General features: G+C 30.1%; 3 protein-coding genes and 4 long non-coding RNA genes across 7 annotated transcripts; 3 read left to right on the forward strand and 4 right to left on the reverse strand.

Moving 5' to 3' along the window:
* Nucleotides 1–2181: 2181 nt before the first annotated feature.
* LOC139086414 (uncharacterized) lies at nt 2182–3238 on the reverse strand. The gene is made up of 3 exons (XR_011544008.1): nt 3119–3238; nt 2832–3050; nt 2182–2763 (listed from the first exon to the last, which is right to left on the reverse strand). It is a non-coding gene; the product is annotated as an uncharacterized lncRNA (long non-coding RNA).
* Nucleotides 3239–4211: 973 nt separating this feature from the next.
* LOC139086520 (uncharacterized) lies at nt 4212–5114 on the forward strand. Its single transcript, XR_011544028.1, has 5 exons — nt 4212–4266; nt 4376–4589; nt 4711–4753; nt 4869–4911; nt 5012–5114. It is a non-coding gene; the product is annotated as an uncharacterized lncRNA (long non-coding RNA).
* An 85-nt stretch (nt 5115–5199) lies between these two features.
* On the reverse strand, nt 5200–5795 carry LOC139086521 (uncharacterized). The gene is made up of 3 exons (XR_011544029.1): nt 5623–5795; nt 5462–5565; nt 5200–5406 (listed from the first exon to the last, which is right to left on the reverse strand). It is a non-coding gene; the product is annotated as an uncharacterized lncRNA (long non-coding RNA).
* Nucleotides 5796–6121: 326 nt separating this feature from the next.
* Nucleotides 6122–10064, forward strand: LOC139086611 (uncharacterized). The gene is made up of 3 exons (XR_011544038.1): nt 6122–6181; nt 7403–7653; nt 9934–10064. It is a non-coding gene; the product is annotated as an uncharacterized lncRNA (long non-coding RNA).
* Nucleotides 10065–13075: 3011 nt separating this feature from the next.
* Nucleotides 13076–20657, reverse strand: LOC139086586 (organic cation transporter protein). The gene is made up of 7 exons (XM_070635081.1): nt 19002–20657; nt 15003–15467; nt 14813–14925; nt 14351–14561; nt 13630–14288; nt 13477–13562; nt 13076–13423 (listed from the first exon to the last, which is right to left on the reverse strand). The coding sequence occupies exons 1-7, from the start codon at nt 19151–19153 to the stop codon at nt 13334–13336; spliced, it is 1776 nt and encodes a 591-aa protein (XP_070491182.1). The 5' UTR covers nt 19154–20657; the 3' UTR covers nt 13076–13333.
* Nucleotides 19888–25265, forward strand: LOC139086588 (cyclin-dependent kinase 7-like). The gene is made up of 2 exons (XM_070635083.1): nt 19888–24051; nt 24115–25265. Exons 1-2 carry the CDS (start codon nt 23995–23997, stop codon nt 25081–25083), a joined length of 1026 nt encoding a protein of 341 aa, XP_070491184.1. The 5' UTR covers nt 19888–23994; the 3' UTR covers nt 25084–25265.
* Ubqn (ubiquilin) lies at nt 21600–23647 on the reverse strand. The gene is made up of 4 exons (XM_070635082.1): nt 23462–23647; nt 23085–23216; nt 21810–23013; nt 21600–21742 (listed from the first exon to the last, which is right to left on the reverse strand). Exons 1-4 carry the CDS (start codon nt 23555–23557, stop codon nt 21666–21668), a joined length of 1509 nt encoding a protein of 502 aa, XP_070491183.1. The 5' UTR covers nt 23558–23647; the 3' UTR covers nt 21600–21665.
* Nucleotides 25266–25643: the final 378 nt, after the last annotated feature.

Consider the following 25643-nt stretch of genomic DNA (forward strand, 5'->3'; position numbering starts at 1 on the left):
CAAGACCTATCCAACGATGTATCACACGTCTCTTAACTCGTTGCCAGTCCCGAGCTACACGTGTTTTTTCGAAAAAATTGAAAAAAACACGTGTTTTTCAAAAATTTGCTCTGGTGCTTCACAGAAGGACTTTCACGCTTTGGTGTCTTCAGACGAAATTTGCCTCGTGTTGACCCCTATCCAACGCTGTATCAACCATCTCTTAACTCTTCTTCGTCTCCGAGCTATGACACTTTGAAGTTGAAAAACTAAAATGCGCTCTATCTCCTCACACAAGGACTTTCGTACTTTGGTGTCAAGGTACGAAAGTTGCCTCTTGTTAATACCTTTCCAACGCTACCTCAACCATCTCTTAACTCCTTTCCGTTTAGGAGCTATTCCACTTTGAAGTTAAACAATGGAGAATGACTCAGCATTTTCCATTGTTTTCGAAAAAAGCGCTCTATCTCCTCACAGAAGGACTTTCGTACTTTGGTGTCAAAGAACGAAAGTTGCTCCTCCCCAAGACCTATCCAACGATGTATCACACGTCTCTTAACTCCTTTCCGTTTAGGAGCTATTCCACTTTGAAGTTAAACAATGGACAATGACTCAGCATTTTCCATTGTTTTCGGAAAACTTGCTCTGGCGCCTCACAGGAGCATTTTCACGCTTTGGTGTCAAAGAACGAAAGTTGCGTCTCTCCAAGACCTATCCAACGATGTATCACACGTCTCTTAACTCGTTGCCAGTCCCGAGCTACACGTGTTTTTTCGAAAAAATTGAAAAAAACACGTGTTTTTCAAAAATTTGCTCTGGTGCTTCACAGAAGGACTTTCACGCTTTGGTGTCTTCAGACGAAATTTGCCTCGTGTTGACCCCTATCCAACGCTGTATCAACCATCTCTTAACTCTTCTTCGTCTCCGAGCTATGACACTTTGAAGTTGAAAAACTAAAATGCGCTCTATCTCCTCACACAAGGACTTTCGTACTTTGGTGTCAAGGTACGAAAGTTGCCTCTTGTTAATACCTTTCCAACGCTACCTCAACCATCTCTTAACTCCTTTCCGTTTAGGAGCTATTCCACTTTGAAGTTAAACAATGGAGAATGACTCAGCATTTTCCATTGTTTTCGAAAAAAGCGCTCTATCTCCTCACAGAAGGACTTTCGTACTTTGGTGTCAAAGAACGAAAGTTGCTCCTCCCCAAGACCTATCCAACGATGTATCACACGTCTCTTAACTCCTTTCCGTTTAGGAGCTATTCCACTTTGAAGTTAAACAATGGACAATGACTCAGCATTTTCCATTGTTTTCGGAAAACTTGCTCTGGCGCCTCACAGGAGCATTTTCACGCTTTGGTGTCAAAGAACGAAAGTTGCGTCTCTCCAAGACCTATCCAACGATGTATCACACGTCTCTTAACTCGTTACCAGTCCCGAGCTACACGTGTTTTTTCGAAAAAATTGAAAAAAACACGTGTTTTTCAAAAATTTGCTCTGGTGCTTCACAGAAGGACTTTCACGCTTTGGTGTCTTCAGACGAAATTTGCCTCGTGTTGACCCCTATCCAACGCTGTATCAACCATCTCTTAACTCTTCTTCGTCTCCGAGCTATGACACTTTGAAGTTGAAAAACTAAAATGCGCTCTATCTCCTCACACAAGGACTTTCGTACTTTGGTGTCAAGGTACGAAAGTTGCCTCTTGTTAATACCTTTCCAACGCTACCTCAACCATCTCTTAGACTTTTTTAATTAAAGAAAATTCGTTGTAAATTTTTTGCATGTATGTGTTTCTTACTTTGATGTATTTTAGTCTACAAAGAATTTTTGAATTAAAGCAAATGCGTTGTAAAATTTTTGCATGTATTTGTTTCTCACTTTGATGATCTAAAATTTCAAAATTAAAAAAATTACAAAAGTCCTCGTGTTATTGATCGAGGGACTTAAGCGCATTTTTGTCCCAGCGATCAGTAATTGATTAATAAGTCACCTCAAAAACAAGATCCGGTAGGATCCAGGTCACTTCCAGAACTAAAACACAAGATCCAGTAAGATCCAGGTCACTTCCAGAACTAAAACACAAGATCCAGTAAAATGGATTCGCAAGAAATCATAAATTGTATCAATGCTGTACCAAAATGAAAAAAGAAAGCCAAAAATATCAATTTCTTCAAGCTTAAATTTAAAGTCAGTTGCATGTAAATGTTCTAAAATATCAAGCTGATTAAGTGTCAACGATTTCAATTTTTATTCCATATTCTTAAGCGACTCAATAAAGATTTTTTGTGACTTGATGTTCATTTCCCCACACTGAATGTTCAATTTCCTGAGATTTGTGCTCCTTGTCAATAATCCGTTTGTGCAAAAATAATTAGCATGTATTCTTAATCTATTCCTTAGAAATGAAAAGTTTTTAAATTTGGCAATTCACAGATTCGCTGGAAGTCATGTGATGTCTTTAGAGAACAAAGTGATTTTGAGAATTTCTTCAGTATTGCTCGGATGTTAACTTCAGCGCCTAATTCCTTTATACGACTGTGATCAAATCCAATGATTAAGTTCTGATTTTTACGTTCACTTTTTAACAATGGATCAACATCATTTTGCAGTTGAACTGAGTGTATTTTGTTGATATTTTTCTCATACATGCTTCTCCAATCATTAGATACCATCGTTTGCTGACCAATGATGCTTTCAGGACATCCTTTGCATTAAAATAAGTTATAATTTCATTGAAAATTTCCTCGGGTAATGCGTTCAATAAGTCCATTTCTTAATTTTCTAGAAATAATTATTAAAAAATTAAAATTTATCATATTACTACAGAATAGTGAGTTTCTACTACTTACATCATGTAGATAATATGTTTAACAATGGATCAACATCATTTTTGCAGTTGAACTGAGTGTATTTTGTTGATATTTTTCTCATACATGCTTCTCCAATCATTAAATACCATCGTTTGCTGACCAATGATGCTTTCAGGACATCCTTTGCATTAAAATAAGTTATAATTTCATTGAAAATTTCCTCGGGTAATGCGTTCAATAAGTCGATTTCTTAATTGTCTAGAAATAATTATTAAAAAATTAAAATTTATCACATTAATACAAAATAGTGAGTTTCTACTACTTACATCATGTAGATAATAAGTTTATGTATGTACTTTTCTTGTCCACAGCACTTAATTTTAAGATTAAACTAGTTAAATTGATTATTTTCTACGGAATTATTTTTGCTTGCTTGATTATTTTACAGGAAAATTCAAAAACATTTCAAATTTGAAACAGTCGGTAAATCATAAAATTTCGTCAAACTAATGCAAAGCATAATGCTATTCAGCTAAGTTATTCCTATCTCATTTCTTTAATTCCAAAAATGCGCTAAAAATGTGTTATAAATTTTTTTATAGTATGTGTGTTTCTTACTTCGATGTTAATTAGTGTACAAAAAAAATTTTAAAATAAAAATATGCGTTTAAAAAAAATTTTTTTTGTGTGTGTTTCTTACTTTGGTGTTCATAAGTGTTCTACAAATTTAAATTCAAAAATTTCGTTGTAAAATTTTTTCTATGAAAACATAATATTTTGTATGAGAAAATAATATTTTGTATGAAAAAATAAATTTTTTATGAAAAATATTTTTTGCTTAATATTTCATTAATTAATGAATGATTCACTGAAATAAAATATAGAAGTCATAAAAAATCATAATAGGAATACATTGAAACATAATTAAGTAATTTAATCATAATAGAAATTAGTTAAATTAATTATTTTATCAGACTTTCATTTTTTAATCATCACGGGAACTCCCCACACCTCCCGCCCTATTACGCCCCCGCCGCCCCCTTATAAAATTCCTAAGTCCAAAAATCACCCTTTTTTTCATCTAAATTAACATTTGATGCTCGAAATGGAACCGCAGTGAGTTAATTAAGAGATAAAACTCAACTTGTCTAATTCAAATATGCACGGATTAGTCACAAAAAAATGTTTTCTAAAAATATTTTTACTCAAAAATTTTTTCATAAGTCACCCAAAAATGTAATTAAATTAATTTTTTTTGCACACAAATAGATCCACAGTCATCATATAAATTAATTAAACTAAACTTGTTTAGGTAAAATATTTATCATTTAGTCACAAAAAATTATTTTACACAAAATTTTTAGCTCCCAAAAAAATAATTAATTTACTCTCTTGCAGCTACTTTTAAATCACAAAAATTACATCCACCACACATTTAAGGACCAATAATAAGGAATACACTCGAGAAATTATCGTAAGTAACGTTAAAATACTCAAAATTAATACTAAATTTTTGACATCAAAAAATCTAAGCAATCCATTTTTCCAATTTCATTTTATTTCCACTGGATCTTCATTTTTAGGCTCCTTTATCGATATATTAGTGATTATGAGTCTATCTAATATATTCAATCATTCACTCATCAACAAATATATTCCCAAAATTTCAACATTTTCATGATCACTAATAGATGCTCACTGTTTATGGGAAGCGTAATGCAGTCATCAGTGTGCATAATTAACTTTTTCAACAAAAAAGTTCAACAATTTCTCCTTGACATCATCAAAAAATGCCTTGTAAAATGTTTTCTAAAAATATTTTTATTAATAATATTTATTTAATAATTAATAATATAAAATTTTTTTTCATAAGTCACCCAAAAATTTAATTAAATTAATTTTTTTACCTCACAAATAGATCCACAGTGACCGAATAAGATGATCAAACTCAACTTGTGTAGGTAAATTCTTTATCATTCAGTGGCAATAATTAATTTTCTGCAAAATTTTCAGCTGTGAAAAAAATAATTATTTTACATATTTCTATTAGGTTTTAATCATCTTATTTAATTTCAGCACACACATAACGTCTAAAAGGATGGAATACACATGATAAATGGTGAGTAAAGTCAACTAAAATTAATTAAATCGGAAAAACATTTCCGTAAACAAAATTTTTAGTTTTTATTCATTAATTTTGTTATTTTTCTTCTGTTTAGGTGTCTTCAGCTAGGAACAGCAGCATCGATTGGAATCAGCTACATCAACAAATTTTAGTTAATTGTTTTAATATGTTTGTGTAATATTTGTGTTAATAAATCTGAAATTTTTTGGAAAGTTGTATTTTTCGTACAAAACGCTTTACGATTATTAATTGTTTACCAATTGAATGCATTATTGTGTCAAATGTATGTGTTTTATTAATTAAATTTGATTTGATAAAAGCAGTGTAATCCAATTTGTATTGACAATTCATGCGGAGAAATATTTTGCTTGTAAAATTCGACGACTCATCAGATTTTCTTCATTTCTTTCATTGTCACTGTTGCTGATATTTCATCAATGCAGCATACAAATCACTCTTGTCACACAGTTTGCATTCCAAGCTTCCGTTCTAAAAAAATAAAATAAAATTTATTAAATATCTCATAAAAAAATATAAAACTTACGGTTTTTTTATATTTCTCTTTTGATCTCTTTGTCTTCTTTTTCTCCAACTTTTCATCTGTGCATAAAGATCTCATCTCTAAATTGTGCATTTCAAGCTTCCATTCTAAAAAAAAAATTAATTAAATATCTGATTCAAAATATAAAACTTACGTTTTCTTACCAATTTTTGTACATTTCTCTTTTGATTACTTCATTTTCATCTTCTCTAACTGTTCATCGGTGAATTTAGATCTCTTTGACTCCTCCTTTTGGACTATTTTACTTAATTTATAATTAATATGTCTTTGATGACAAAATTACAATCAAAACTAAAGTTCAATTTTCGATTTCAATTTAAAACAGCCGTTAATGTCCACTTATATTTTATTTTTATTACTATTCATTAAATAGTCACTTTTCTGATCCACAAATCTTACTGGATCGGAGAAGTAACTTATTAATGAATTATTGGCACGTAATCATAATAAAATAAAAGTGAACATTAACTGTAGTTTTAAAATTGAACTAAATTTGAACTTTAGTTTTGTTTGCAACTTTTTCCTTAACAAATTAATAAAATTACAAAAAACGTGCAAAATGAGTAACAAGAAAGAAAGTTAAGAAAAACGAGGTAAAATAGACCAGGAGTATTTAAAGAGATATTTATACACAGATGAATAGTTGGAGAAGAAAAAGAAGAAGAAATCAAAAGATAAATGAACAAAAATTGCTAAGAAAAAGTAAGTTTTAAATTTTTAACACAATTTTATCAAAAACTTTGTCTCTAAGTGGGTCTGGAAGTGACCTGAATTCTACTGAATCTTGAATTGAGGGCCTGAAAGTGACTTGAATCCTACTGAATCTTGAATTGAGGGCCTGAAAGTGACTTGAATCCTACTGGATCTTGATTTGTGAGTCTGAAAGTGAACTGGATACTACTGTATCTTGATTTGTGAATCTGAAAGTGACCTGGATACTACTGTATCTTGAATTGAGGGCCTGAAAGTGACTTGAATCCTACTGGATCTTGATTTGTGAGTCTGAAAGTGAACTGGATACTACTGTATCTTGATTTGTGAATCTGAAAGTGACCTGGATACTACTGTATCTTGAATTGAGGGCCTGAAAGTGACTTGAATCCTACTGGATCTTGATTTGTGAGTCTGAAAGTGAACTGGATACTACTGTATCTTGATTTGTGAATCTGAAAGTGACCTGGATACTACTGTATCTTGAATTGAGGGCCTGAAAGTGACTTGAATCCTACTGGATCTTGATTTGTGAGTCTGAAAGTGAACTGGATACTACTGTATCTTGATTTGTGAATCTGAAAGTGACCTGGATCCTACTGGATCTTTATTTGAGGGTCTGGAAATGACCTGGATCCTACTGGATCTTATTTTTATAGGTCTGGATCCTATTGCATCTCATTTTAAAGGTCTAGAAGTGACGAGGATCCTGCTGGATCTTATTTTTTAGATCTGGAAGTGACCTAGATCATACTGGATCTTGTTTTTTTTTAGGTCTGGAAGTGACCTAGATTCAATTTGATCTTGTATGACTGGATCTTGTTTTGTGGGTTGGACAGTAGCTTAGATTCTACTGGATATCGTTTTGGAGGTCTGGAAGTGACTTATTAAACAATTACTGATCGCAGGGACAAAAATTCGCTTAAGTTCTCTTGATCAATAAGACGAGGACTTTTGTAATTTTTTTTAAATCAGATTTTTTGTTAATTCATGATTTTTTTTTTTTGAATAGAAGTTTGGAATGCACATTTTATTTGGGTTGATGGATGGTTTAATTGTTGCGGTACAAATTAAGTTCAATTTTTAATTTGGGCCAATCCGCAGAATTTTAAAAGTTCCAAAGTTTTGGTTTCTTAATTTTTTTCTTTAAATCAGCATCTTAAGTTTTAGATCTTATAATTTAACTAAATCAATATGTTCTTCACTTTTTAGCTATCTTTATCGAAATGCAACATCATCATCTCCTATAATTGGATTCGCAATCAATAAAAATCAATAATTGGATTTATTTTCAACAAATGTATCTACTACAAATGATTTTTATTTATCCAGTTGCCTTGGTATGCAGCCAGCAGTCATTTAATCGTCGACAGAACAATTGCTGAGAGAAAATTGTCTGCAAATATAAATCACAATTTTCATTGACAATCCGATTATCAGGAAATTTCATACACATGCAAACGGTAAATATAATCGTAGACCCTCCCTCCCCCCTTAAATAGCGAACGTCTAAACTTGAATATAAATGATAAAGAAAAAAAAATACAAATAAGTCACTTCACGACCCACTAAATAGAATTCAGTAAGCCTCAAGTCACCTTATAACAAATTTTTGAATTTCATTTTCCGGTAAATTTTAAAATTTTTCTTTTAAATGAAAATTTAAAAATTTGGTGTTCATAAAACATCGCCAAAAAAAATTATTTATACTCGTTTATTTTCAAATTACGTGTTAAACTTAACATAGATAAGATTTATTATCAAAAACGCAATATTTTACCAAATTCGTGACCTGAGACAGCAATTTGGTCTGTATTGAGATTTTTTCTTGTTCATAGTACTACTACATCAATTATATTAATGGCTACGATAAATTCGAATTTTGTTTAGGAAACACTTTTTAGGGCATTTTTGAAATTTTTTTCAAAAAGGTAGCTTAATAAGACACAATGTATGTCTGTTCGGCTACTCAATATATTTTAGCGGCTTTTCGCTGATTTTGCTTTTCGCTGATTTTTTGATATCTATAAAAAAACGCTGATTTTTTATGAAGAAAACGCTGAATTTTTGACTTCCAAAAACGCAGATTTTTTTACCGAAAAAACGCTGATTTTTTGTATGGAACAAAACGCTGATTTTCAATTGAAAAATTCGCTGATTTCAAAAAAATAAATTTTTCTGATTTCTATGCAAAAAAATCGATGATTTCAGGCCATGATTTGAACCCATGACCTCATGTTGCAATAGTCTTAACTATAACCATTGCGCCACCAAGACATATTATTTCATATTTGACTATTGGCAACTTTTCATTTATATATATATTTATTTGATATAATTACTTTAATTATAATAAATATCAAGAAATTTTAATTTTTTTTTCACATGAATAAAGAATAAATTTTACGTAAGTTTTCATTATTATTTCAGAAATTTTGTATGAAATTATATACTTCACGAGAACAGAGTTCTTGTATGAACTTATATACTTCACAAGAGGATATTATCTCGTAAATTTTGTATGTAATTATATACTTCATAAGATAAGGATATTATCTCTGAAATAATAATGAAAACTTACGTAAAATTTATTCTTTATTCATGTGAAAAAAAAATTAAAATTTCTTGATATTTATTATAATTAAAATAATTATATCAAATAAATATTTATATATCTATATATATATGAAAAATTGCCAAAAGTCAAATATGAAATAATATATCTTTGTGGCGCAATGGTTATAGTTAAGACTATTGCAACATGAGGTCATGGGTTCAAGTCATGGCATGAGCGAACTTTTTTTTTATAGAGTGTGAAAATTATTCTGCAAAACTTCTGTCGATGTCAAAAGTCACAATCAAGCTCAGGATGTGAACATTCCTAATCTACCAAAAATGTGTTTTTGATAAAAATCCGCGTTTTTTTTCCCTCAAAAATCTGCTTTTTTTATGCCAGAAATCAGCGATTTTTTTTACATAAGAATCAGCAAAATGTCTTTTTTTGAAATCAGCGAATTTTTCAATTGAAAATCAGCGTTTTGTTCCATACAAAAAATCAGCGTTTTTTAGGTAAAAAAATCTGCGTTTTTGGAAGTCAAAAAATCAGCGTTTTCTTCATAAAAAATCAGCGAAAAGCAAAATCAGCGAAAAGCCGCTAACTTCCGCGGAGTGTTCGGCTGACGATAAAAACTTTTTATCTAGACATCGTAGAGAGCTCGGAATAGTTTTAAAAGATCAGTTCCATAAAGTTATTGCGGCCACGGGTATTTAAAAGTTTCAAATCTACGCATAAATGCTATAATTAACAAATTTTAATTTTCATATTCAGCAACAACAAAAACAACAACACGTTTTTTCATTGTTTTACAGTGTTCTTCAATGTTTTTTGATGTTTTTACAGTGTTTACTGAACAAAGTTTGAATTTTTTTTGACCGTTATGTGGTTTGAATACTGAAAATCCGTTAAATGATGAAGTTCTTAAATTTCTAGTATTGTGACTTGGAATTTACTGGATCTTGTTTTGTGGGTCTGGAAGTGATCTGAAACTTACTGGATCTTGTTTATTAGGTCTGGAAGTGACCTGAATCTCAATGGATCTCTTTTTGAGTAGGAAACTTAATATCTATTATCAATTACTGATCGCTGGGACAAAAATGAAAAGAACTTAACTCTTGACTTGATAATTACGAGAATCATATTTCGTTCACCATTCATCAAAAATCTTTCTTTTCATCACATTTAGTTCGATTGCTGAGGCTCAGATTACAAAATCCTTCGTTCCTATCGTAAAAACGAATTGTTCACTAAAAATCATTAATGTGAGGAAGACTTTTAATGCCATCAGAGACGCCACTGAAGTCCATAGGATCAAGGGTGAGTCCTAGTATATACTTCCATATAACCAACTCTCGCTTTTGTTGGATAGATCTTGTTGATTTAGTCCACTTTACTGTGCAAAACCTTATAAACAAAATAAGCAGTGTTGAGATAAAAAAAAGTTTGCATATTCAGAGACATTGTACTCGATTTGTTAAAGAATGGAGGGAAATACGAAAAATGTTGAATGTCCTCGTTTTATCGAGGGCTTATTATTCATGCAGGAATTAAAAAAATCTAAAATTTTTAAATTTACACATATGATGGAATTTACTACCTATGAAAACGAAAGTTTAGAACTAGGTTTTCAAAGAAAAATATCCGTCTAGGACCTATTAGGAGTCCATTGCAGTCGTTTAAAGTGCATTCATAAACAAAAAAAAAAAATCTAATGAGTCGAATGCAATCTTTTGAAGCGAGATATACTTGCTATATTTAATTTAAAAATTTGCTACAAACATTTCGAAAACTTCTAATTTATATTAAAAATGTTGTCCATGTTACTGACGGAAAAACTAGTGTATAAAATAAAAATTCTAAAAATATAGTAACTTTTGGGCTGTTCAAGCTGAAAAGTAGTATTTTCGTTTAAATGTATGACGACCCATGGTTTTTGTGAAACTGAATGCTTTACTGTGTGCGATTTGTATGAATTTTCAAGCAAATTTAATTTATTTTTAATTTAAGCAAGAATTTTCTACATATCTTCGTTAAATAACAATAGTCTCCTTCTTCCAGACTTTTCTTTGAATTTATCGTTGAGAAGTACTTCTTTTCATAACGGTTTGATCTGTTGAATCGATCTTAATGATTGCCTGGCTTACTATCAAATCGAATATCCGAAAAATCTCCATTATATTGTGGGTTCTCAAAAACTCCATTTTTCACGTTTTTCTATTTTCGTTCTCGTAAAATATATTGAAGATTGTATTATTCGAAAGTTCTTTAAAAAATCTTGTAAGTCTTAATCGTCTTGATCTAGAGCTATTGCTTAAATAATTAAGTAAAATATAAATCATCGTTGAAAAGTGTAGTAGAAATGAGAATGAATGCTTTGTAAAATGGACTGTATCTTTATTCTAAATATATTGAGATAATGTGATGTTGTTAGTATAAGATTTGAGATTGAAGTGAAAATCTTTGATAAATCAAAGGTTTCTTAGATGACTTTTCATGAAGATAAAAAATGTTGAATTTCATTCAACACTCTGCCAGCTTAACTAGAATTGACAAAAATGTTGAAATGTCTGCCAACACACTGCCACCTCAACTTGATGAAATAAAGAATTAGTATATGAATCAATAGAATTCTGCAACGATGTTGATGCTATCAAAATAATTCTGTTTTGATGTGTGTCTTGAAAGTTGATAAGATAATAGAATGATTCTGTTCTATTACTTGAACTTTATTGATGTAACAGATTTCTTGTGATTCATTAGTTCTAGCAAAATGATTCTGTTTTACTAAGAACTGAACTTGTGTATAAATAGAATAATTCTGTTCTATTAATACTAGATGAAGATGATCAACTGTTGTGCGATGTGACTGATATCAGAATGATTCTGTTCTGATGATCTTGCATGATACTAAATACTAAAAGAATGATTCTGTTCTTTTATATCTTGAATGTTGTTAATTCAGGTTAATACTTCAATGAAAACGATAACAAAATTGTTCTGTCTTGTTAGTTTTGCTTACAAGTTCTTCCTTACCAATACTTGATATAACTTCAAAATGAGATGCGATTTTGAAATTCATTGATAAATGTCTGATGCTTCTAATCATACTCTCAATGCTTCTCATAAAGAGCTCTGCCTTCTCTTCAAGTTGTTTTGAATCAACACAGTATCACTAACTCTGGATGAGATCTAATGATCTTCTTTCATTGTTTCATATGAGCTTCTAATGTTTTCAAAGTCTTCTATAATCGAATCCAACTTTAATCTATTTGCTTCTGATGTATTGAAAGTTGTATTGAACGACATCATTGAGTTTGTAAAGTTCAATGATCTCAGTAATCAATGATTTTTGTATTCAGTTTTGTTGATTGTTGTAAAAATAAATCAACACTCTGCGAGCTTTATTAATTGATGATGATGTGTGCAGATGTACTAAAATGTCTTTTGACTTCAATGTCTTACGATGATTTTCAAGCTTCAAAGATATACCCAATGTATCACTTCTGCTTGATAATTAGCTTAATTCAAATGCTAATTACAGCTTCAACAAATGCTGACAAATTCTTCAATGTTCAGCTCTTCAATAGGTCTCGCTGTCCAATTTCAGCTTTTCAAAATACTGATCGATTCCAAACTATTGTGATGTTTCAATCTTGACTTCACAATCTTCCCACTTACTCAAATATTTCTTCAATCTTTCAATTCTGTCTATGCACAATCAAATTACTGCTTCAAATCTCAAGGTTTCGAAGGACCAAAATGAAAAGTGTAGTAGAAATGAGAATGAATGCTTTGTAAAATGGACTGTATCTTTATTCTAAATATATTGAGATAATGTGATGTTGTTAGTATAAGATTTGAGATTGAAGTGAAAATCTTTGATAAATCAAAGGTTTCTTAGATGACTTTTCATGAAGATAAAAAATGTTGAATTTCATTCAACAATCGTTGTCAGTATCTTAATTTTTCTTAAAAACCAACGCATCATTTCCTTTAATATCGACGCAATATTTTTAAACGTTTAAAGATCCAACACACTTCTCCGATCCTAAAACAAGATCCAGTAACGTCCAAGTTACAGTACTACAAATTAATAAATTTCATCATTGAGTTTTAATAGTAAAAATTAAATGACAAAACCAAATAATGAAGTCTTGTAATTAACTGGGTTATCTCATACTCTGTAATGAAATTTAATTCCAGCGTTAAATTGAAAAATTCTAAATAAATGTTTGTCTTTTTATTTCATAACCAAAACAATTTTTCGAAATAAAGCGAATAAAATTTGCATAAAATGCAGGTATAAAAATTATAAATTTAAAAACAATTGAATTCTATTCGTGTTTCCAATCATAAATTCTGGAATTTAATATTTCAAGATATTAATACTCATTTATTTTCATAATCACTGAGTCTAAAAGCCGATTTAACGAATGAAAATTATTTAAATGATCTACACGAATAAAATTTCAAGCCCATAAAAAATCATTTGAAAAATGCTATCTAAATTATTGTTTAAAGTTACAAAAAATGATGTAGTTAATATCTTAGATGATTTTTTTTTCATCATAATAATTCTAAATCATTTATTCTTTTTTATTCATTTCGATATCTGTTTCCTCCTTTGCATCTTCATTAACATGGTCAGTAAGACCGGTGTGTTTTGTTTCCGGTTGCTAAAAATTAAAACAAATTAAATTTTAAAACTGGCCATATTAAGAGTACTTACGAATAATATCAAGAATCCAGCAAGAACAATGAGTGTTCCACATATTGTGGTCGGAATATACCAGGCCCATGGACCAAGTAGATCAACTTTATATTAAAATAAATAAACAATAAGAATAATATTATTCTTCAATACTAAACAAACTCTTCTTACCAATATATGGAGCAAAGAATGAACCGAAATGTGCAGCTGTTGAGCTTATTCCCAACACAGAATTTCTAATTTCTGTCGGAAACATTTCTGCAGTATGTAATGTCATTATTGCATAAACTGATGTTATGCAAAAACGACTCATCATTGCCAATACTAGCAATACAATTTCTTTCTCTTTTGAGACACCTAAAACTGCAAGTAGAAAGGCACCAGCAAGAACAAATAATGTGAATTGTGACAGTCTTCTTGTTGAGAATTTTAATATGAAAATTGACACAATATATCCGAAAATATCAACTGTTCCTGTTAATCCCGTCCAAATGTAAATATTGGCTTTAAAGTTTTCAGCATTCAGTGACAGCATGTAATATGTTAATGACGTTACACACCATGTAAAATGGCAAATCAGTGCTTTATTCCTGAGATTTGAAGGTCCATAAATTTTTATAACTTCTTGGAACCATCCTCGAATTTTATCATTGCATGATTTTGATTCGACTTCCTTTTTTTCCTTGGGAGCATCTACAATTTCAACTCCTTCCTTTTCACATTGTAACTCAAGCAAGAAATCAGGTGCTGGCTTTTTACGGTAAAGCATTTTGTAAGCTTTCTTGTACTTTCCTTTACTTATAAGATAACGAGGCGATTCAACTAGCCATCTAAAATATTAATGAAACTGACATAAGTAAAATGTTGTTAAAAATTCAATATATGTACTTACATAATGTGAATAATTAATAGGAATGATGGGATTGTCAATGCAAGTTGCAAATCACGCCATTTGGGAAATATATATGCAGCTCCAGCAAGGAAAAGGAATCCAACGGGATAACTGAAATTATACGCTATTGACAAACTTGATCTATACTTTTGTCCTGTATTCTCTGTTATGAGAGTGAATAATGAGTAAAAGACACCAGATCCACAAAATCCTATGAGGAAAATATTTAATAAATAAATAAAAATATGAATGTAATATGTGCAATGCTAGTTCCTAATTACTAAAAAAATATTAAAGTTTGGAAATAAATCAAAGTTTCATAAAACATGGTAGTTTATTGATAACCTTAATGTTGAAAGCATTGGAAAATATCATAAATATTTTCAGTGTCTTCATAATTTAGATCCGGAACTAAGTAAAACATATTTAGAGCCAATTCAAAATTGATATAATTCTTCTTACCTAGACCAATACGACCTAACATCAACAGCACATATGTCGGTGAGTAGGTGGTCAAAAGACCTGATAAAATATATAAAACCGCTGCTAAATTAAAGCAAGCTTTTCTTCCGTACCTAAAACAGTCAAATAGCAAAAAAAAAAAAAAACATAAGTCATTTTTTGGACACCTCATAAAAATTTAATGACATACTTATCACTTATGATGCCAAAGGTCGATGCACCCACGAATTTACCAATAGAGAGAGCGACTTGAACATTTGAGCGATATGCCGTCCTCTCACACACCAAATTCCATTCAGGCACAAAACTGACATCCTTGTCTTGCTCATAATGGAATGCATAGTCGTCATCCTGTTCCTTCATCTCGAAACAAGAGGCAGTCTTTGGTTTATCCTTATCATTTAGATAAATTTTAGCTTGTTCAAAACTCAAATCCGCAAGCTTATCATAGTCCCATTTGTACACATTACAGCTTTGGCTTGTATTTAGTCCACCTGGAATTGCAATTTCTCTAATTTGTTCATAACTCCAATTCTTATGATTTAAGGCTGGAACTACACAAAAAAATTGTTCTGGCATTCTACTTAGAAACACGTATGATGAAACATGGAATCCATTGATTATGTTTGGTGTTATGCATAGTATGAACATTATCCTGAAAATAAAATTTGGCATTACTAAGATATATAAAACTATATATTTTTTCTGTTACGGAATAAACGAACGAACCAAAAACGTGAGAGAATATACACGTTAAATGAATTGATTCAATATTATAATCAGCTAATAGATAGTGATAGAAAATAAGTTTAATGAAAATAAGCAAAATATTTACAAAATATAAAATTAACAGTCTGATTACGCGAGAAAAATTTTCAAAAAACGTGGCCAAAGACATTAACTTGTAGAATTTATTGAATTTCTGTAAAATATACATATCAATAATTTGACATATGTAAATATATCATTTTGTGATTTTTTATATTTACAGACTATAGTTTTAGGAGCTGTTGTGTATACATTTATTATTCGATTAATAAAAGATGAAAAGTTTTCCATATAAATAAGAAATTGCAATACTAAAGTGAGATTTGGTTCGCGTACTCATAACTTAGCATAAGCTTACTTTTTTTGATGTTCAATGTTGAATCTCTTTTTGGATTTGTAATTCGGATTTTACATTTTTTTTTAATTATGCGTCCGCTACTTAATTAAACCCAGCTATTACGTGAGGGGCTCATATATTTCTTAAATCAAACAAGCTTTTTTCTAAAATTCTGTGAGATTTAATATAGTTAACAAATGTTTTTTGGAAATGCCACACATAAAAGAGAGAGAGAGAATCATTCATAACTCTTTCAATAGATTATAAAAATGCTAAAGCAAAAGTTTGTTTACACGATTTTTATTACCAAGTGTTCGTTGATAAAATCGCGTTTTTTTATGGCTAAAAAATATCAATCAATTTCCAAAAATAATCACAAAATTTATAATAAATCAAGATGAAGTTCAAGTGGTTTTTAAAACTGCACATAATAATTAAACATTTTATAATGATAAACTAATGTTAAATCAGTAGCCAAATAAATGTAAAAATTTCATGTTAGCACTCTATTACTTAAGTTGAGCCATACTTAAATAATCCTTTTTCCAAATTTTTATAAAGGTTCTTGTAAAACAATTTACATTGTTTTTTGTTATATTCTAATAATTCAATTGAAATTCAAGGAAAAGTAACGTATTTTTTGAATTCAAATATTAACGGTAGAAATTTATTAAAAAGTTGCTATAAAAATCTAAATTGTATGCTATAAGAAAAAATTAGACAGAGAGTTGAAAGGAAAAAGTGATGAAAAGAAGATTTAAACGTGAAATTAATTAAATAAGTCAGTTTAGTAAAAAATTATTGATGAATAAGAACGAGTAAGTTACGAATTATATTTAAGATTATGAATTTAAGAATTAATCAAATTGTTAGGATTAAAAGGACTGAAAATATATGGAGACAGAAAAGCATGGAACAAACAATTGAATAAATTAATTAAGCATTACATTTAAATTGGAAACATATATTTGTCTCCTTATTAATCTCAAAGTGTTTCTAAATTATTACTAAATTCGACTTTAACAGTTCTAAATTCCACTTGATTGTGCACAATTTCATATCAGTTAGTAACATTGAACTTGACTCAAATAATTTTTGCGTGGGTTTTAAATTATTAAAGAAAATAATTTTTGATAACGGAGTTGTAGTTATATAGCGTGACAGTAGAAATATGCAGGAATTCCGTATGATTTATTTAACACATTTTGATAAGATTTTTGTGATTATATAGGTATATCAAGTCTCACTTCAGACGACAATTTAGCAAGTTTTATTTACTGTTTTAAAAATGATTTTTTACAAGTTTATTGTTTTTCCGAGCGACGAGAAGCTGTTTTGGCAGTCTAAAATTTTAAAAAAAAATTAAGAACCACACGTTTGAAAATCGTTTGTGTAAAAGGATCAAAAAATCTTGGATCATATGAATGCATATTTAAGAATTTTATGAAGTTTGGCATATATAATTTTTAAAATTTTTCTGTATGTCATAAAATTATGTTAGTATAATGCTCATTTACTGGTAACTGAAATATCCAAGATTAACAAACTTTCGTTCCTTTAAGAGCTTATTATTTTCAATATTTACTTTGATTGCATGACATAGATAAGAACGTGCTACAAAATGCAGTGATAATCTAGTTAAAAATACAAATAGATATATTTGTTAGATTGCATCATATAATCGCTTCTAATTTACATTTACTGACGACTTTTTAGCACACCATTGAATTTTTTTTTATTTTGTCAACACATTTGTTAAAACATATGTTCTCAATGTATTAATAACCTTACTATGGTTATTCTTACTATGAATCTCATTTCGACACATTAAAAATAGAACAATCTCATTCTTAGCTATAAAATTTCTATTCAGAATGCCTAATTCTATTCACATTGGATAATACAGAATGATGAACATAAAGATTTAGATTTAAAAATTTTTCTCGAATAATTTTTTTACATTCAAACTACATTTAGGATGACCAAATATATTTAAATGTAATAATATCGAGTCATTCGTTCTTGTTTTCAAAATATATTCTAGTAAAATATTTATTCTTCGTGGAATATAATGAATTAAGTTCTGATTATTTAAAAAAATAGTTAATGCAATTTTGTTTATTATCGCTTACTCAAAAATGTAGTTCAGGTATGTAAATTTCATTAATAAAATTTTAACGGAAAGAAGAAGGGAATCTGCAGAAATCATTAAATTAAATAAATATTTAATTATTTAAAAAAATATATCAAGAAATCTGAAAATTTTGTTGATTAGAAATTTCAAAGGTTTAGTTCTTCTTAATCACACAAGAATACACTTTTTCATTTCTTTCATATCTAACGGAAAATATGATGTGGGCAAAAAAAAACTGGTAACGACGTGGTCACTTGTGACTTGAACCCGTTTCCGGAGAGAATTTTAAAGATGAAAACCGTATCAAAAAAGCCTACACATGAAGTAGATAGTTCTGTTAGGAAAAGTAACCGCTTAGTTTTTAAAAATTTCAAACACTTTCATTAGTATTTTAAACGATAATGACCACATAAAGATTATTGTTTTTTTTTTTTTTATTATTATTATTATTTTAAACTTAATGAAGTTGTTTTGAAAGAAAAAAAGAAGAAATGAATTTTTTCATTGTATAAACGAATTGGCATTACTGTATCATGAAGGTATGCTTTTTGTCTGTTAGCAAAAGTATTGATCTTATTCATTATTCTAATGATCTTTATTTTCTTATTCTAATTTCAAACACACACACCTCATCTGCATGCAAAAGTTGTTTCTATTTTCATTGTCACATATTCTTTAATTAGAAGACTTAACATAAAATTCTGCTTGTTAAGCACGTGCGTGGTTAATTTAAACAAACATTTACTAATTAAATGACTAACACCGATTTATAGAAAAATTTCTTTAAAAAAATGTCATAAATGTGTGTCACTGTCCGATAATTTTACGTACTTTATCAGTAAAAAACGAATGTTGATTCAAAGGTCGCCGAAAATAATTAACGAAACGTCGACTGATAGACTTTACATGCATGGATTTTATTTTTTCTATGTCTGTGTGTCATAACTTACCATAACCACAAATCTTTTCCCTTTCCTTTCTCATCTAGTCCTTCTAAAACAACGTCTTTCAAGGTCTTTTTGCCCGGCTCAATTGCAGGTTGTTTCTCTTCTTCGGTCGGGTCTAGATCTGGCTCTGTGTGATTAGCTTTTTCAGTACTCATGATTTCAAAACGATAATTTACTTAGAAAAGAGACAGTAAACACAAATTTCCTTTCACGACACAAATGGAGCCTTTCCTTTGTTGTACAATCAATTCTGAATGACTATGACAATTGACTAACAAAACGTTTTTTTCAGCACTAAATTTTATTAATAATTTATTCAAAATTTATCAACTTTTCTGTCATAAATTTCACATTTTTTAATTTTCTTTAATTTTTACTTCCAACAACTTCACCGCATGAGACAAAAAATCGATATATGGCCACGCACTCACTCTCTCCTGTTTACACGCAAAAAATTTATTTTTTTCTGGTTGGATCTCACTTTTGACAATTGCGCATGTTCACTCTAACGCATCCGCCGTGAGACTGAGAGTTCTTCATTCTATGAATAGAGAACATTTTGTGAATGAACGGAGAACCGCTGTACAAACACATAATCGTACAATAAACTTCATGAAGGGAGAGAAACGCGTCATATGATGATATGAGAGAGTAAAAAATACAAGATCGATGCGTGTTTGCGCTCTGAAGACGTTATAGACAAGAAAAAGTATGTCAACACGATGTACCGGCTTTTTTTTATAAGACCAAAGTGGCTTAGAATCCCTCAGCATGAAAAGTTTATTTATTTATTTTTTTGCTGATATGTTATTCGGGTATTGTATTCTCGTTAATCATAACTTAATACGTTTTAATTCTGTATGCGAAAAATTTGCATTATTCGGTCTCGTATGGCCACGTAGTTTTAGTTGTATTGTTTTGGTTTTCACTCGTGAGCATCTCTCGTGAAAATCAAGTTTCTTGATGGAACCATTTTTGTTAGGCGTGTCAATCTTTTATTTGTTTTGTCCCATTTTGGCAAAGGGTTTAAGTACTTTTTTAATCTGCAGATCAAATTAAACTTTGATTCGTATTAATTTTTTGTTCCCGTTCAAAAAATTAAATATGCGTTTTAAGATCCATTAACACAAAAGAGCAAAACGATGAACGAAAATTTTCTCTGTCGGCTTTTTGTTTTCCCATCGATATTTTTATATTTTTCGCTGTTACTCAAAGTGTTGTGAAATATCTCACTCGATTTTAAAAGCAATAAAATATTGCGACTTTGTTTAAACAAAGAAAATTTTCAGTGTCAAGTGCAAGTTTGAATTAAGTATGGATTTTCTTCCAAAGGAATTGTTGCTTGAAATATTTGAATATCTTGATGTAAGGGGGGATATATTCTTATTAGCTCAACCATTTGAAGATTTTTAATCGATGGATTTAAAGAAAATTTTTTAAAATTAAATTGAAGATGAGTCCAAAAGTTGAGTTTATGGGTCGTTTCGGAAGTAAATTTAGACATTGATGAAAATTTGGAATTAATTCAAATGCCTGCATATAGAAATCTCAGAATTTTTTTTTGATGACAGCACTCCATCATTCTTTGATGTCCTCAAAAACTCTACAGCCACTGAGCTCTGCGTAGATAATAAAGGTAGCACAAGAAACACATTTTGACCCTTTAAGAAATTTTCAGCACTAGAGGAACTACATATAAACCACACAAACGCATTTTTTGACAATTTTGAAAACATTGTGACTTTGGCTGTTGAAAATGTTTCTGGAAATTGAATGATAAAGTTCTCATACGTAAAGAATTTAACAATGATATGTAAATATGGAGTTTTTCTTGAAATGTATTCTGATCTAATTAATTTAGTTTATATTCAAAATTTGACAATAATCGATTCGAAAATTCCAGAACTAAATATCCCTTCAGTACGTAATATATCGCTTAAAAATGTAACCATTTGTGGCAAACGACCTTCTCATTTTGATGATAATCAAATTAAGGAATTAAGTATATACTCATGCAGTTCTATTGATTGGTTTACTGACTATCTAACACAAGAATTTGCAAGATTGTAAGTTTTGTGTATAAAACTCTGAATTTAATAGACTTGATTAGAAAAAAAATTATTGAGAAAGAAAAGGGCAAGATTCAGACCTTAATGTTTATTAATTCATGATATTCACAAATCAATAATCTTATTCAGTGATGTGAAGAAATGTGCCCCTGTTTTATCAATTAATTGCTCAAAAGTGTATTAAACTCAATTCTAATTATTTTCTGTTGATTTTTCAAAAAAAAAAATTTTTCCTGAAAATAAAAAAAAAAATGAAAATTGTATAAGAATCAATAAGTTATCGATTTAAATCATACTTTATCTCCCTCATGTCTCATAATATATTTCATACATATTTATATAGCAACTTTTAATGAAATTTGAATTTAATAAAGTCGAAATTTTGAAAATAGGAATAATCATAAAGTTGGAAAAATACACTTTAAGAAAAGTTAATATATCTATAAACTCTGTTGAAAGGTTCTATTACATCAGAATCATTGATAATTATGAAATGTTTATCATCTCGTAACTTATTTGATTAGAAAAGAAGTTATATATTGTTTTTTTATTTTTCTTTACATCATCCACAATCCATTAAATCCCATTATTAATTAAGTTAGCTTAATGATAATGATCCCAAAGCGAGTAGACGTTCGACTGCCGCATTTATGTCACCGAAAGTTGAAATCAATGCTGCAAATGAAAATATTAATTAATAAAATTAATTATGCAACTTATTAGTCCACAATAGATAATTTACCTTGCAGATTTGCTTCTTGATTTACGAAGCCCATAGCAGCAAGTTGCTCCAATTGTGATTGATATCTTTGTTCTGGCGGTAAATTTTGTTGTGTACCTTGATTTGTCATTCCGTTCAACATACGTTGCATGAAATCATTAAAAAGTTGCTGATTACCAAGATTTGGTGTATTTCCAGTTACGGGAGGCTGATTAGTTCCTGGAGGAGGTGGTGGAATTCCCATTGATCCGACAAGACCAGGTGCTACTTGACGTAATTGTTCCATACCTTGTTGAATTTGCAAGATAGCGTTTAATGCTTGTGGATTAGACATCATTCCTTGAACTTCTGGATTTGACATTTGTTGAATTAATTGTGGCATCATTGTTCTCATCTGTTGCTGTAATGCTGGATTAGCTTGTAGTAATGGACTCTGACTAATGAGATTAGCAGCCATGTTTGGATCTTGTTGTAACGCTTCCATCATTGATCGCATATACGGTGCATTCATCATACCTTCCATGACTTCTGGATTATCGCTCATTTGCTGTAATAAACTTTGCATTGCTGGAGTGTTTAAGACATTGTTTGGTGGTGGTGGATTGCTATTATTTTGTCCAATGCCTCCCCATGGATTTGGCAATGGTTCACGATTTTCATTTCCTTGTTGAGGATTTTCAGCACTTCCTGTATCAACTAAACCACTAAATGGATTTGATCCAAATGCACCAGTTGCATTTAGCATTGGCTCTTGAATATCTCGATAAATGCGATGTAATGCATTGTAGCCACCTGGAACTGACTCTAAATTGGACATTGCTCGATCGTGGGAACGCATCAATTCTTGCAACATAGCTGGATTCCTTGCCAACTCCATTGTTTGTCTCAATAAATCAGGATTATTAAGCATATGAGAAATTTCTGGATTGCGCGACATCAAATCTTGCATTTGAGGATTGCTTGTAATCAAGGAACGCATAGTATCTGGATTATTTAACATTTGTTGAACGAGTGGATTGTCTAAAATTGTTCTCATCAATTCTGGATTTCCCATCAATTCATTTTGCATTCTTGCTTGAATATCCATAAAGGAATTGGAATTTGCACCTAATGCTTCTAATCCTGATATTCCACCGATTTGATTTAATCCAAATGGTGTTTGCCTTACATCAGCCGGTCTTCGAGTAGGTCCTTGAGCTTCCGGTTTTGGCGGCGCTTTAATTACCTAAAAAAAACATGTTATGTCGTAATGAGTCACCAGAAACATCCAGAACAATAAATTTATTATGAAATTACCAAATGAACTGTAAGTCCATCTTTAATATTGTGCGCTTTCAATGAATCTGCATCTTTGAGGATCTTTCCTGCGAAAATTAAGCACAACTGCTCAACTTCAGCTTCAAATTTCTCAGCGACGATAGCTTTGAACTAGAATATAGACAGAAAAACAACAAAAAAAAATTACAATGATTTAGCAAAATTGATAAAATGGTATTATTCAACATTTTTTAGTAGTTCGGACTTTAATCATCTCATTTATTCAATAATTTTGAAATAGAGACCACAAGATAGATGAAGAAATGTCGAAAACAACCTTACGAAATCTGATTTCATGTTTTTTACACGTAAATTTATAAGTATCAAGGATAAGTATGATTTTTCACTTTTCTTACCGTTTCTACCGACGAATCCTCATCAATTTCAATATCTTTCTTTTCTTTGGGTGTTTTTACTGAAATTGTAATACGTTTAGAAGATCCTTCTGCCATTTTGTTGCTTCCTTAGCTATTATTTCAATTAATTAATTTCACAAAAAAAATTTTCAGAGTATACGCTTTCCTATAATAATTATAATAATCTTCAATTGTCTGTTCGTCTGTTTCTCCTCGACACTGTATATAAGTTCTTGTTAATTACTTTTTGGCAAGCTATTTCTTGATATTATAAAATAAAAAAATTGAAAATAGTTGATATAATTAATAAATTAATTGATTACTTCGTTTAAACAAAGTTTTGTTGTTATGCTTGCTGTGAACGTTTCTTAAGTTTTGCTCACTGATGTTGCTAGCCTTTGAATTTTCAATGACAGTTATATTAAAAGCATTAACAAAACATCACAGAACAACAACAACAAAACACATTTCAAATTCGCGAACAATAAATTTGTTCTTAAATTTATAATAGTAATTATAGTTTAATCAAATAAATGGCACCGTCAAATTATAAGAAATATGAAAAAATATCCTTTCTCGGTGAAGGACAGGTAAATTATCTATCAATGTCGTTTAAAAAAAGTTTAATTTAAAATTTCATAAATTTTATTTAGTTTGCAATGGTATACAAAGCTAGAAACATTGAAACAGACGAAATTGTAGCCGTAAAGAAGATTAAGTTAGGAAGTAAGGAAGAGGCAAGAGATGGAATTAATAGAACAGCGTTGAGAGAAATCAAGCTTTTACAGGAACTGAGCCATGAGAATGTGATTGGTTTACTGGATGTTTTTGGTCATAAATCCAATGTTTCGTTAGTTTTCGAGTTTGTTGACACAGATCTAGAAATTATTATAAAGGATCAAAAAATCGTCCTAACACCGGGCAATATAAAATCATATTTGATACAGACACTAAGAGGATTAGAATATTTACATCGTTCATGGATAATGCATAGAGATTTAAAACCTAATAACTTGCTTGTGACAAGTGCCGGCGTATTGAAAGTTGGTGATTTTGGCTTAGCTAAGTTTTATGGATCACCTTCGAGAATAAATACACACCAAGTTGTTACAAGATGGTATCGTGCACCCGAATTACTTTTTGGAGCAAGACATTATGCAACTGGTGTAGATATTTGGGCAGTTGGTTGTATTTTAGCAGAACTTTTACTTAGAGTTCCTTTTTTACCTGGTGACAGTGATTTAAATCAATTGGATAGAATATTCTCAGTATTCGGAACTCCAACTGAAGAGCTTTGGCCAGGAGTTAAACTTCTTCCTGATTATATCCAATTTAAGCCGTATCCAGCAATTCCACTGAAAGAAATTTTCACCGCTTGTAGCGATGACTTGATAGAAGTAGCTGAAAGTATGTTTTCTTTATATCCAATGAAGAGGTGTACATCAACGGAAGCATTGAAAATGCCATACTTTTCGAATCGACCACCACCAACGGAGGGAAATAAACTTCCAATGCCTGTTAAACAAACTGAAGAGGAACCAAGTGGAAAACCAAATCTGAAAAGAAAATTATTAGACCAAATTTCTGATAGCATTCCAGGGAAGAAAAGATTGCAATTTTAGAAATCCATTTAATTTTATTTTGTTATGTTTAATCTCAAAATATTTCTTGTATCGTCATTCAAAATTCTGTCTACCATGTTTTATAATTAAGTTTAAAGTTTCTTACAAATCGTCATAATTTATTTAATAATAAAAAGAAAGAATAAAACCTAAGATAATTAACTATCAATTTTGGTCTCAGTCTCAATAATTTATCGTGACAAAGAAATCATGAAAACTCAGTTCTTGCTATAGTTTTTGTATAAATATAACTACGAATTTCAAATTAGTATTGAAAAAAAAAAAAAATGCTACAGATTAATTTACAAGTTTATAAAAGGTTTGAATAATTATGACACAAAGTTCAATGAAATCATTCATATATAGAAACTGTTGTAAATTAGACAAGGCATAAAAGAAAAAATTATATTTATGATTTCGGCTTTGACATTTAACCAAATGCTTTTTAATTACGAAGAAATTTATGATTTTTTATTTACTAATTCGCTGTTTTCAACATACATAAATCTTTATTTAAACCGCTATCTAAAATCCTTAAAGAATTAATAAAGTATAAAATA

The sequence above is a fragment of the Chironomus tepperi genome, unplaced genomic scaffold, assembly GCF_022539635.2.
Source record: "Chironomus tepperi strain 1889 unplaced genomic scaffold, CSIRO-AGI_Ctep_v1 contig_85, whole genome shotgun sequence".
NCBI classification, from domain to species: domain Eukaryota; kingdom Metazoa; phylum Arthropoda; class Insecta; order Diptera; family Chironomidae; genus Chironomus; species Chironomus tepperi.